This window comes from Dipodomys ordii, unplaced genomic scaffold (genome assembly GCF_000151885.1).
Source record: "Dipodomys ordii isolate 6190 unplaced genomic scaffold, Dord_2.0 Scaffold10, whole genome shotgun sequence".
Classification (NCBI taxonomy): domain Eukaryota; kingdom Metazoa; phylum Chordata; class Mammalia; order Rodentia; family Heteromyidae; genus Dipodomys; species Dipodomys ordii.
In genome coordinates, this window is record NW_012267226.1 from 16,796,014 (window position 1) to 16,810,239 (window position 14,226).

At 48.5% G+C, this 14,226-nt stretch overlaps 1 protein-coding gene across 2 annotated transcripts in view; it reads left to right on the top strand.

The window, feature by feature from the left end:
• The window catches only part of Ttc12 (tetratricopeptide repeat domain 12), a 33,425-nt gene extending 31,679 nt beyond the window's left edge, over positions 1-1,746 (top strand). For both annotated transcript variants that reach the window (XM_013009557.1, XM_013009558.1), the window contains 2 exons: positions 322-547; positions 1,632-1,746. In XM_013009557.1, coding sequence (XP_012865011.1) covers positions 322-547; positions 1,632-1,707 — 302 coding nt within the window. In that variant the 3' untranslated portion in view covers positions 1,708-1,746. The remainder of the gene's footprint in view (positions 1-321; positions 548-1,631) is intronic.
• The last annotated feature ends 12,480 nt before the right edge of the window (positions 1,747-14,226 follow it).

Here is a 14,226-nt window from a genome sequence, read left to right on the forward strand (position 1 = left end):
AGGAAGGAAGGAAGGAAGGAAGGAAGGAAGGAAGGAAGGAAGGAAGGAAGGAAGGAAGGAAGGAAGGAAGGGAAGGAAGGAAGGAAGGAAGGGGAAGGAAGGAAGGAAGGAAGGTGGGAGGGAGGGAATAGACCTACCTGAGATGGCACAGGGACAGGAGTGGAGGAAGGTCAGCCCGCTCAGAGGATGTTTGCTGGATGCGTGAGCACATCTGTCTCAGCATTTCTGGGGAAGCATGGCATTCAGTGAGACCCTGGAACCCCCCCCCTCCAGCCTCCCATCTGGGGAGGGATTGATGCCTGTGTCCTTCTGTCCCCACAGAGTTCAGCGTTCTGGTGAAGGTACTCAACTCAAAGGATGAGATTGTGGTGGGGAATGCTGCCCTCTGCCTTGGCAACTGCATGGAGGTGCCCAGTGCTGCATCTTGCCTGCTGAAGACAGACCTGGTGCCAATCCTGCTGAGGCTGACAGCCAGTGACACACAGAGGCCATCCGTGCAGCTCAACGCAGGCATTGCTCTGGGGAAGCTGTGCACAGCCGAGCCCAGGTACCAGGGCCTACCGCTCACCAAGCCAGAGAGGACAGGCCAAGCTAGGCGCTGTGCTTTGTTGGCGGCCATGCCATGCAGAACTCAAGAGCCTCACCCTTGCCTTCCACCTTCTTGCCCGTGACTGGCACTCTACCACTGAGCCATGTTCCTAGTCCAGTATTTTGCCAGTTAATGAGAGATGGACTCTTACAGACTTTTCTACTTGGGCTGGCTTCAGACTGCAATCCTCAGATCTCAGCCTCCTGAATCGCTGGAATTAGGGTGTGAGCCATTGATGCCAAGCCACGTTGTTTCTCCTTTAGCTCAGAATCCCACCCTGCTTGGGTCTGGTTAATAGCTTTAAACCCCCATTATGCATGCCTTGAAAGGTCTGGCCCGAGGGCTGAGCCATGACCCCTGGCATGAAGTGGAGAGCCTGGTGGATGGAGCGAGGATGGTTCCTTCCTTACAGCTAGCCACCCCTAATTCCCTTCGGTAAAATAAGGGTTGGTGTGGATGACATCTAAGGACCTTCCAGATTCTGTTTGACTAATCTAATGGAGGAAATAGGAGAGAGAGAGAGAGAATGCGTGCCAGGCGCCAGTGGCTCACACTTGTAATCCTGGCTGCTCAGGAGGCAGAGATCTGAATTCGAAGCCAACCCAGACAGAAAAGTACCTGTAAGACTCTTATCTCTAATAAACTACTCAGAAAAAGCCAGAAGTGACACTGTGGCTCAAGCTAGCCTTGAGCAAAAGAGCTCAGGGACAGCACCTAGGTCCTGAGTTCAAGTCCCATGACTGACAAAAAAAAAAAAAGCTTCCTTCTACAGGAAGTAAGGTTTGGTAAACCGGGATGAGCTCGTTCAGAGTGGCAGCCTGCCAGTGGTTTCCAGAGAACACGCCTGACACTCGCGAGCAGAGAGCTTTGCGTTTGCTGGGCTCCTGAGAGCCTTCCTCACCGACTCGATCACTAGGGCTCCCCACTTGCCCTCCTCGCCCAGAATGTTGGGGCTGAGGTCCCCAGCGGGCTCCAGAAGGCAGGGGATGGCTCCGACGTGTGACATTCATGGCCTGGTGTGTTTGTGTTCTGATTACCACAGGTTTGCCATTCAGCTGAAAGAGCATCACGGGATAGAAATTCTCAACTCTGTGATGAAATACATCAATAATTCTTGACAGACGTGGTGTGCCACATTACGGGTTGTTGCTGTGCTAATAAAGACCATTGAAATAGCCATTCCAGGTCAGAGTGATTCTTTTCTTCATCTGCTGGGTTTTCATCTGGTCACTCCCTCAGCATCCATCCCACCTGTCTCCGGATGTTTCTTCCTCCTCTGCAGAGGCTAGAAGCCAGCCGACCCAAAGCCACATTTCCCATTGCCTTTAAAGTGCCTTCTGCTACTTTCTGCCCTGTTTGCTGTGTCTTGCTGGCAGAATGCTGGGGGGGGGAGCAGTAGATGGAGGGGGTTAGGCTGTGGTACTTCAACATCTACAATCCAGATCTGAGCACTTTAAGATCATTACAGTGGTAACCGAGTGAGTAGTGGCAACTTCTGAAACCCAGCACGCGAAGATCCTTAAGCCCCAGTGGCCTGACTTTTCAGGTAAGTTACTTACATGGCAGTGAGGTTTGGGAACGGGAATCCTGCCTGGGATGGTGTTCTGGGTACCCTCAGAGCTCAGGAGCCAAATAACTATGGCCTGCCAGGGCCTGGAGCTGGGCTGTAATGACGTTGGCAGGACCCTGGGGTGAACAGAAAGTACTGGAATCCATGACCCTAACGGATGTGCCTCTGCTACTTCCTGTTTGTCCTGAGTTTAGAACTAGGAAAACTTGTTGATTGCCATATCCTCACTATGATATTAGCTCTTTCTCCTCAACACCCAGAGCCTCAGGCCTTAATCTCCTTGGCGCCCTGGGAAGAGGGGAGCAGAGGCTAGCAGGCCACCCGGAGCAGCCATCACCCCCTGTACACATCCTGGCATGGTAGCCAAGCACTGGGCCGACCGAGATGGGAAACTGGCTGGATCACTTCCTTCTGTTTAACAGGTTCTCTAATGTGATCTCAGTTTCCAAAGGGCAAAATGAAAAAGGAGGTGTTCTTTGCCTTGGTCTGACTGTGGCCTGAGGCTGCTCCCCTCACCCCCACCCCACTGCAAGGATGAAGAGGCAACCCCTGAGATGCTAGCGGGGCGGCGGGGGGGGGGCATAGGATGGTGGAGCATCACAGCCAGCCACCAGCCACCTCAGTTCTTCCCAGTGCTAGAGCTGGACTTGTCACCGATCAGTCACAAGGAACAGCTCTGTGTGACTGGCTGGCTGCCAGGTGTGCCAATGCAGCTCAGCCTGAGCCACAGCTCCATCCATCTCCAGCATTTGCACTTTTAATCTCCAGCAGCCCCATCTGCTCGTTCCCATGCCTGGCCTCCCCTCCAGCTGCAACGCACCCAGACGTCTACGCCTTCTGGGCAGCTGAGAGACAAATTTTCCCATGAAAGTGGGTGAGTGAGGATTTCACTGCATCAAAGGCATGAGCAGATAGCAAGAATTATTTGAACCAGAAAACAAGGGCTGAGGGCTCATAGGACGCTCACGCAGAAAATCAGTCAGTGGTCATCTGCCGTGCATCCACAATCTGCTTTATTGGAACCTACCCCATGCCATTCACTGACCCAAAATGCCTCCTTTCGCAAGGAAGTAGAGATGCAGAAAGGCCGGTGAGTGATCCTCAACATCTTTCCCCTGGGTTCAGAAGCCCTGACCTCAGAATTCAAAAAAAAGGTAAGACATAAGACCCAGGAACTCTTATGAATCAACACATCCAGAAGCCAGTGTGCTCCTCAGAGAATTGCCCCAGCCCTGGGAGCAAGTGAATGGAGACACAAGGAGGAGAGGGGCACCACCAAGGAGATGTGAGGGCAACTTTCTGGACTTAAGGATTGAGATGATTTCTGTGCAGAGCTGAGGAAGAGGAACTATCATTGTTAGCAGGTCAGCCCCACTGTCTGCCCATCCCTGTATACCCTTCTCTGGAGTTCTCGAACAAGGGGACTTTGATTGGGGTTGCTAGGTGACCATACCCCAAAGATGGGGGATAGAGAAATAGAAGCTCAGGTTTACTGTCCCCCTCTGGAGTAGACCGCCAGGTCCAATGTTATCCCGATACAGATGCACCTGTAGAAGGGGAGAGCTGGGCTGGTGACAAAGACTGCTGGCACCCCAGATGGGTTGTGAGAGCAGGCCCAGGAAGAGCAGGAGATGGTAGAGCAAGACTTCAGTGGTCTCAGGTGTGGCTGAACATAGTCCACATCAGGACCAAGTAAGAAAGGGGCAGGTACTAGCCATGGCTCCCTTGGATGATTGCAGCAGCCTCCTTATGATTGGCCTGCTTCCTTCCAGACCTATGCCAGCCTGCACACTACAGTCTGAGTAATCCTCTTAATGCTACTTTCAGTCCATTGCACCCCTTCCCAGCCACCAACTGTCAAGGGGATAAAGGACACAGTCCTTTGCTTAGTGCCAGGGACCTCTGCAGTGTGAATGCACATGGCTTTAGAAGATGATAGAGCTTTTCTGATTTTCTAAAGTGCTACCGAGCAAGTCCTCTCAGTTCTCCTACCCTCCTGTAAGGACTGTGTGTGGTCTTTACACTGTGTGTAAGGGCTATGATTCATAAGTGTAAATGTTATGTCAAATCAGCATAACCCCTCCCCCGGGAGGGGGGGGGCTGGTGGTTCAGACTGAAATCTGAGGATCAAGGTTCAGAGCTAGCTTGGGCAGTAATGTCTGTGAGAATCTTATCTCTAATAAACTATGCAGAAAAAGGCAGAAGTAGAGCTATGGCTCAAGTGGTAGAGTGCTAGCCTTGAGCAAAAGAAGCTCAGGGAAGGGCTGGGAAGGTAGTTCAGTGGTAGAGTGCTTGCTTTGCATGCATGAGGCCCTGGGTTCGATTCCTCAGCACCACATAAGCAGAAAAAAAGCCGGAAGTGGCACTGTGGCTCAAGTGGTAGAGCACTAGCCTTGAGCTGAAGAGCTGAGGGACAGCACCCAGGCCCAGAGTTCAGGCCCCATGACTGGACCCCCCCCCAAAAAAAGAAGCTCAGGGACAGTGCCCAGACCCTGAGTTCAAGCCCCTGGACCAGCGTACACACACACACACACACACACACACACACACACACAAGCATGTCTATTGTTACCCTGAAATCTACTTTTCCTTAAAGAACACTATCTCCCCTTTGTCTAGATTTGGGAACTGTTCTATAATTTCAAATATTCACTGTTGCTGGGCGCCGGTGGCTCATGTCTGTAATCCTAGCTACAGGAGGCTGAGATCTGAGGATCGAGGTTCAAAGCCAGCCCAGGCAGGAAAGTCTGTGAAACTCTTATCTCCAATAAACCACTAGAAAACCGGAAGTGGTGCTGTGGCAGAATGCTCACCTTGAGAGGCCCTGAGTTTAAGCCCTGTGACCAACAACAACAATAAACAAAAACAGTTATAAATTATTTCCTCCCCAACCAGAATTTATATTTACTAAGGAACCTGAAAGATTTCTTCTCCTCAGGAAGTCTTATGGACAATAAGCATAGACCAAAAGAATTTAATTGTCTTGCTCTAAGGGCATCTGGAGGCCGTGACCTTGAGCTTGTGCTTTGACCCAGTCCTCAAGGGCACATGGATGAGTCACCAGTAGTGAGGATGGCCATTCTCCATCCTGGCAATCCCTCCTTTGGGTCTCAAAGACACAATTAGACATCACTTGTTCCTTCACGACTCGGAGACCTTTGTGGCTCTACCACAATTCTGCCTCACAGAACCCACAAGCGAGTAGAGACCATAGGCCTCTGGGATGCCAGGCCCAACCTCCACCCTGCGGTGTGACTCCCGCGCAGCCTAAGCAGCGTCGTGCAGAGACACCACTTTAAGTTCTTCAAAGGCCTTTTATATCATCGAGCTCATTTCATCTGCACAATGTCCCTGTCAGGCAGGTGTCATTATTTCCCATTTGAAGCTAAGGGAAGTGAGGCCTGGGGAGTGAATGTCTTGCCCAGATTTTTCCTGAGGAAATCCTAGCTGTGTCAGAGCCAATCCGCAGCCATCACCTTGAACCTCACCGCCTGCCTGCCGTGTAGTCCTGTTTCTCCTCTCATTAATTTTCCAGTCAAAACTGCAGCACGGTCAACCAAGCACAGTCCTTCCCTTGCTCCCTGAGTGTGAAGGGGGAAATGTAACTCTAACCCCTTTAAGTTTTTTTTAAAAAAATTTTATCAGAAAGCCTCACTAATCCACCAGCAGTCGGTTAGATAACAGCTTAAATCTCCACTCTGCAAGGGATTATCTTCCCATCTGATCTGCCGTAGCTCAGGAGAGGAGCGGTGGGGTGTTGGAAGCATGCAGAGACCATGGTGCTTTCTCTGCCAAAGGAAAAAAAATGGAGATGCTGAGATTTCCAGACCCTGATGCCCTCCCTCACATGGGCAGATCTGGTGTCAAGTTGATCTCCAGTAGCTGCGCAGCCAAGGTTACTTAAATGACAGCACATTCCTGAAAAGCTCCTCATTCAATTCCGGTCATAAATATAAATTTTTTGGATCAAGTATCTACTATGTACCAAACAATGTTAGTTCATCATGACTTTGGGTAAAATGAATTCTAGGCTGGACACCAGTGGCTCATGCCTATAATCTTAGCTTTTCAGGAGGCTGACATCTGAGGATCACAGTTCAAAGCCAGCCCAGGCAGGAAAGTCTACAAGATTCTTATTTCCAATGAATCACCAAAGAGCTAAGAGTGGAGCTGTGCCTCAAGTGGTAGAGCACCAGCCTTGAGCACAAAAACTTGGGGACTGTGCCCAGACCCAGAGCTCAAGCCCCTATACCAGCAACAAAAAGAAACAAATTATTCTCTCATCCATTTCTCTAATTAGAACAGAGTAGTATCAATACATGAAACCCAGTCAGGTACAAGCAATCAGCTACTCCCCCTAGGGCTACCAGGGCCTGGGATTCGGTCCCAGCACCATGCCTTTGAACCTCTAAAATAGTGAGCTTAATAACTTTTCTTTATAAAGTGCTCAGTCTCCAGTCTTTTGTTATAGTGAAGGAAAACATGAATATTCCTATTTTTCCATTCAGAAGGATGGAAACCCTCCTGGGCTCCAGTAAATAATCTCTGAGAACTAGAGCTACAGAGACTGGCTTCTTCTTTGCCTTAGATATCTACTGGGGTACTATAGCATACTAAATGCCATCAGCTTAAGGGATACTCCTGTTGTCCGGGCTCCACCACACATCAGAGGCTCTAGATCAAAGAACCACAAAGGTGTACACGCTGTTCTTCTTCTTCTCTGGACTATTGGAATCGTATGACAGTCAGGTCAAGAACTGAAGTTGGAACACTGTCTTTAAAACACAGACATTTCAAATAACCAGGCTGTTTTCTGCCACCACTAAAGTTATTAAGAAAATTACTCTCGGCAGGACTGTCAGAAAGTGTTTCTGTATCAGGAGGCAGAAATGACGTGGCCCACTGTGGGTTATTTCAGAAGAAACTCGAATCAGTGGGAAATTGAGAGTCAAAGGCCACTGTTTGATATAGCCAGGCTCAAGAACTCAAATGAGCAACCCATTAACTTGGGCCAGGGTCTTTGACTTCCTATTCCTTGAAGACTGGACAATGAGTATTTGCTTGTCTGGTCTACAAGAGAAGCCATCATCTTCCAGGAATGATGCAATGATTTTCCTTGGATGCTTAGGCCTCCCTCATGCTTCAACCACACAGTGCAGGTGGATCAGGTTACCTTAGTTCATGACCACCACAGGCTGTGTAATTTAAGCAGAATAGAAGTGCATTTGCCTCATGGTTGTGTCAGGTGAGGGCCTTCAGCATCATATCGTGGCAGCAAATGGTCACATGTAGAAGAGACAAAGCACAGATGACAGCCTTGGGTTACAATAGTAACCCATTCCTGAGAGAGACCCAAGTCCTTGAGAATAATCACTCACTCCTGAATTTGCAATCATGATACTGTTCATTATGCAAATGAAGGATTGTGTTTGCACCAATCACAGGTCTTCTCTTGGGCCGAAGTCCCATAGAAGCTGTGTGCTGCTGCAGTGCCTTCTGGAGGTGGAATCATGCTTTGGATGTTGGCATGAGGACAGTCTGGCAACCTTGGTGGCAGTACTTTGCTCAAAGCAGCCAGGGACTCAGAAAAGGGTCCAGCATCTGACAGGGATGAAGTCTCTCTAGCCCCCAACATCTCTGCACATTTAAAGGGGAGAAAAAAACTCTCAAAAGAATGCTGATAACAATAACAGTATTTCATCCCTTGTTAACAGTCACCTAACAGTGTTTCAGTTTGTTCCACTTTAAGGGAACAAATCATATTCAAATCCTAACTGCCCATGTCTTTCCCACAAGGAAAAGCACGATCTTTTAAGCTATTTATCCCCAAAGCCTTAACTCACTCCAGACCCAAATTAGAAGTCCAAAGTCTGTCTATGAGGCTGTAAGATCAAAACAAGCTATCTAATTTCCAAGTACAGTGTCAGAACCAGCATAAACAGTCCTGATGCAAGAGGGGGAGGCAGGCTAGAAGATACAGGGAAGAGTCTCCCACACAGCCCTTATCCAAGGCAGCAAACATTGAGTCTTCAGCTGAGTGAGCCTTTGCTGCCCATGCACTGTCTTGTGGATCCACTGAGAGAGCAGGCTCCCCCACCCTACCCCCACCAATGTCAGACGGTCCTTCTCCTATGGTTCTGCTGAGTTGTCCAGATTTTATTTCTCTTAGGTTGAGGTCTCTGACTGCAGCTCTTCCAGACTGATTTGCATGCTACTTGCGCTCTATTTCTGAAGTCTCCTTTTGCAGCTTCACCAGGTAATTTCCTTGGTGGAGACAATTTGCATCAGCCTTGACCCCATATTTCTATTTAGCATTGTCCTGTGAGGATGATGTCCTGTTCCCTCCAGTTCCTCCTTCCCTCTTTCCCTCACCTCTTCCTCCTCCTCCCCATCCTCCTCTTCCTCCTCCTCCTCCTCTTCATTCTTATTCTTCCTCTCTCTGTATGTCTCTGTTTCTCTGTCTCTCTCACTCTCGCTCTCCCCCCCCCCTCCCTGTGATAATGCATCCTTTTTGTTTTGTTTTCTTTTGTTTTCTGTGGGTTGTGAAGCTTGAATTCTGGGCCTGGGTGTTGTCCCTGAGCTCTTCAGCTCAAATCTAGTGCTCTACCACTTGAGCCACAACACCATTTCCAGTTTTCTGGTGATTCATTGGAGATGACAGTCTTGCAGACATTCCTGCCCAAGCTGGTTTTGAACTGTGATCCTCAGATCTCAGCCTCTTGAGTAGCTAGGATTACAGGAGAGAGCCACTGGCACCCGGCCAAGGCATTCTTTTCCATCAAAATGGAAGAAGCTGTGCCTCCCTCCACTGCTCTGGCATTCCGTGAACCTGCAGAATACCAACACATGCATCTCTCAGGTATCTCCTAGGACTACTTAAGCCAATGACTGGAGGGATCCAGAGGATGCTATACTAGATTGGGGGGAGCAGAGACCCAAGGCGACCCTTTCATCCCTGGAGGACCTAACATTCTGAGCCTATGATGGGAGGGGCAGCCTTGGAGATCTCTGGAATCGCTTTAGGACCCTTCCGCTAGTGCCCGGTATTAGGATGATGATGATGTCCAGCTTCCTTCTGTTTACTTAATGGTATGCTCTCTTGCATACTTTGTGCTTTGCATTTCCAGACTTTGGGTTTTCCAAATTTTTATGCTCTGCTCCCATTGTAATTATAAACTCTGCCTTTAGGGCATCCATTTCCTCTGACATATTGCTGTGTATGGCCATGAGTAGCCACAAATCAGCTTATTTTCTCTGCCGGATATTCTACTTACTCACTCCGAAGTTTGGACATCTATGAAATCCTAGGGCACAGTCACGATGCAGCTGAATCCATTGCCAGATTATAAGAAGGATGGCATTTTTAACGTTCCAATGAAGTATTTCCCATTTCCCCTAGTCCTGCTGGCCATAGTGCTTTAGGCCAAAATGCGACAGTGAATAATGGTTTCTGTTGATTGACTTACCACTGTGTGCCAAGCACTGGGATAGGGTTTTGGATGTGCTGGATACACACAAATGAGTGGGAGTCTTCTCTGTCAGAGTACTAGTTAAGAGGCCGGAGGTGAAAACACTAACGAATCACATATATGTCTGCGATACAAGACAGTGTGTCTAGCCCAACAAGGGGCACTGGGTTAGACTGTGTTCTATTACCTTTCTTGTCACCTGTGTCAGTGCAGAGTTGGGGGGAGGGCTGTGGGGGGAGGGAGGAAAGGAGGAGGAGACTGCTTGCTTCATGGTGGATGTGGTGAGAATGGGGCCAGAGACCAAGTCTAACCTTCCAAGTCCGCTCTCCAGTGACCTCCTTCCTCAAACTAGCCACTACCTCCGGTTTCCTTGGCAACCCCCGCTTCCCTCCTATAGCACCACCAGTAGATGGAAAGACATGAGTGAAACCCAGGCAGCAACAAACATAGGAGCAGGAAAATGTGCTCTGATTCCCTTTATTTTTTTCTTGTTTGAGTTCAACAAAAATATCTCCATAAGTGCCCTGCCAACACCCTTTCCATGCTCTGCTCACAGAATGGGATGTCTTTCTCCAGGCTAAGTAGATTCCTGGGCTCTTTTGTTTTTGTTTTGGTCAGTTGTGGGGCTTGAACTCTGGGCCTGAGCGCTGTCCCTCAGCTCTTCAGCTCAAGGCAAGTGCTCTACCACTTGAGCCACAGTGCCACTTCCAGCTTTTTCTGCTTATGTGGTGCTGAGGAATCGAACCCAGGGCCTCATGCATACAAGGCAAGGGCTCTACCACTGAGCCACCTTCCCAGCCCCTAGATTCCTGTTTTTATCTCTTGTGAGCTTCAAAGCACAACCCCTTACCATGAATTTGGTTATTTGTTCCTATATCATCCAGTGCCACCAATTAATAATGCCCATAGGCTCTTGTCTAAACCACTCTTGGCTCCTATGGAAAGCACCTGTACCAAGCATGGAAGGAGATTAGAGGATCATAGTCCAGTCCTAGGAAAAGTCCGTGTGAGGGCCTATCTGAACAAGCAACTAAAAAGCAGAAGGGCTATGGGTGTGACTCAAGTGGTGGAATGCTTGCCTAGCAAGAATGTAGCCTTGAGTTCAATCCCTCATACTGCCCAAAAGAAGAATGGGATATAAATGGAATGATGTAATATGTCGCCTTGTCACATAGGCTTTGTTCAATCGCCATCAATGCCTAGAAACCTGTCCAGGTGTCTGTGTGTGTGTGTGTGTGTGTGTGTGTGTGTGTGTGTGAACAGTTGCTGAGAAGCAATATGGGAGACCATAGTGTCCCAACGTGTTCAGCCTGTCATGGGTCCGAGGTCATCTGAGCTGTCCCCACATTGTAGCATTTACAAACAAAGCTGCATTCATGAACATTCGTGTACATACGTTCCTTCATTTCTCTGCATAGATTCTCCAAACAGTAGTTGCTAAAATTGTGCCCCCAATTGTACGTTAGTCTTATCAGAAACTGCCAAACTGTTTTCTAGTGCCTATAGCCATATCTACTCCCCTCTGGCAGTGTGAAAGTGACCCATTTTCTCTCCGACCTCATCAGCATTTGGTGCAAGCTCTACTTTTACATTTTTTGTAGCTGTTCTGACACATACATGGGATGCCTCATTGTGGGTTTAATTTGCACTTGCTTAATGGCTAATGATAGGGAACATCTTTTCATGAGTTGATTTGCCATCTGCAGGTGCTCTCCTGTGAAATATCTGTTTGTGTCTTGTCTCCATTTTCTAATTGGGCACTTGATGGGGATGTTTATCATTGTTTGAAGGCTTCTTTTTGTGGAGAGGGGGAGATGGCGTGGTGCTTGAACTGGGCCTCATACTCAGCTTGTTTGCTCACGGCTGGGGCTCTACCTCTTGAACCCTACCTTCTTTCCACACTTGCTTTCTGGCAAATTATTTTGGAGATTAGAGCCTCTTGGACTTTTCTGCCTGAGCTAACCTTGAACTTTGATCATCCAGATCTCAGCTTCCTGTGATCATAGGGATTAGCCACTGGTCGATTGTAGGGCTTGAACTCAGAGCCTAGGTGCTATCCCTGGGCTCTTTTTTCCCAAAGTTAGTGCTCCATCACTTCAAGCCACAGCTCCACTTCTGGGTTTTGAGTGGTTAGTTGGATTTAAGAGCATCTTGGGGCCTTTTCTGCCCAGGTTGGCTTCAAACCACAATCCTCAGACCTCAGTCTCCTGAGTAGCTAGGATTACAGGCATGAGCCAGCAGTGCCTGGCTGAAATTTCTTTACATACACTAGAAACTAACACTTCCTGAATATGTGGTTTGCAAATATTCTCTCCTTTCCCATCCATAGTTTATTCTTTATCATCACCGTAAGGCCTTTCACAGAGTGAAAGCCTTTAATTTTGAAGAAGTCCAACTCTTCATGTTATAGGTTGTACTTGCACTATTAAGTTGACGAGCTTCCAAGCCTAATTAAAAATAGTTTCTCCTAAAAGTCTTATATAAGTCCATGATCCATTTGGAGTTTTATATAAGAGGTGGAACTTGAAGAGTGGGTTCATTTTTTGGCCTATATTCATTTAGGTGCGTTTCGAAAGGTCGTAGTCCTGACAGCAAACTTCTGAAAAATACATTACTGATATAATCCCATTTTGTGGATAGAAAAACCTCAAAGACATCTGGGAAAATGGCCCAAACCCCAAAACTTCTCAGCCAAGCACTGCCCAGGACTGAACACCAGGCTCCTGACTCACGCTCTTCCCTTGCATTTTACCACTGCTCTTATTGCCCTGCTCCCTCCCTTTCTCTCTGCTTCCTGCTTCCTGGGCAGAGGCTCCAACTTCCTGTACACATGCCTTTGGGCTGCGCAGCCTCTGCATAGAAGCTACCAGAGGTTTGGAGCCTGCCAGAAACCTGTCCCAGGTGGAGAATGAGGACAGTTGTGGGGGGGGGGGGGAATGTCCCTGTAAGCAAATAGCTTGTCGTTCTGGTTTGGAGAAAGGCTCCAATTGGATTTCAGCATCCTCAGAGAATTCTAGAAGTACTCAGCCAGCTAGATCCCAAGTCTGAAAAATCTCAAGTTCTCCAAAACAGACAGACACACAGGCATGTATCCATGCACACACACACACACACACACACACACACACACACACACACACACACACACACACACACATTCACTTAATCCAAATCCAGAAAATTTCTATCCTCATTCTGTCAAAAGAACATGCATTGGTAACAGTCAGCAGGAGAGACTTCCAGGGCAAACCTTTGTTCTGGTGGACATGCGCACAGTGGACCAAACCCATCTCAGGCCCCTCCTCTCACTGACAAGTCAGCCTCACAGTAGGAGCTGCTCTGCCCGACCCCTCCAGCTGATGACTTCCCAAGGGGCCAGGAACCCAAACTTCAGGCTCTCAGACCCCTGGAAAGTCAGCATTCTCCGGGTTGGCCTCACTCCCTCTCAAGTCGCCCAGCTTTCCCAGTTTCTTCCAGGGAGACTCAGAGTTCTTTATCTCTAGGACCTTCTACTCAGGACTTCCCCTCCCTTCTCCTAGACCGGATCCAAAGGCTCCTACGTTCTTGTGCTGGCCCATGTTAGATAAAAGGGGAGCACAAGCCAAGGTCTGGATATGTCTCAAGCCTCTGGTGGTTGCTCTAGGTAAATGCTTTCATGTTTCTGTTTTACCTGAGACTTCAAAAGTCCCAGCAGTGCTTCAACCCATGATTTGCTTGTTCTAACAGGTAGACAGCATTCACACCCTGGCTCCAGCCCTCCCTGAATCTCCACCCAGGGTCAAAACACAGAGGTATTTTGTTTGGGATCCATCCAGGCAGCCTGCCCTGAGCCCTGGCATCCCTTCTCCTGGGGTGGCACTTCCTTCCCTGTTCCTGTCACCATTGGCATACAGCTCCCACTTCCTGTTCTCCCTGGAGAAACATTGCAGGTGTACCTGGGCCAGGACACTGGATGGGCTGGCTCAGGTGGTCTACACTCACTGCTCCCTCCCCGGGTCTCAGCAGACCTTGATACAGGACAGAGACCTCAGACTCTCTGGGGCTGCCTAGAGCTTTCTCCATCTCTGTAATCACCCACACAGCGGGAAGTAACCCCTTGTTCTCCCAGACTTGTCAGGGAGGCTGGCGGGTTGAACTTACTGCTCCAGAGACAATATGTTCTATAGACAGAGCAAGCTGAGGCCCTCCCTCCAGCATTGCTGTTGGAGTCAGTGTCCTGCTCCGCATGCAAGTCCCAATCCTCTACCCTCTTTGAGAGAGCCTGACTCTCTTTACCCTTTTGCCCATATTCTTTTATCGTTTTATTTCATTTTTTTTTGAAGCAGACTGAGCAAGTGTATTTGAAAGTTAAAGAAAAGAGAGAAAGACTTGCCAAAGAAAGTAGCTCCAAAGAGGAGTCCTAAAAATAAAAAGTAGGTTCTCAACATGTCGCTTAACTATGATGTCTCGAACTCCCTGAGAGCCGGGCTTACAGGCATGTACCACTTGACCTCACTGTCAGTATGTTGTTAAAAGGCTTTCCCTTGCCTCTCCCTAACTTCTACAACCCATTTCCACTAGACCGGGTTTGAACATCAGCTACCCCTAAACTAGTTATA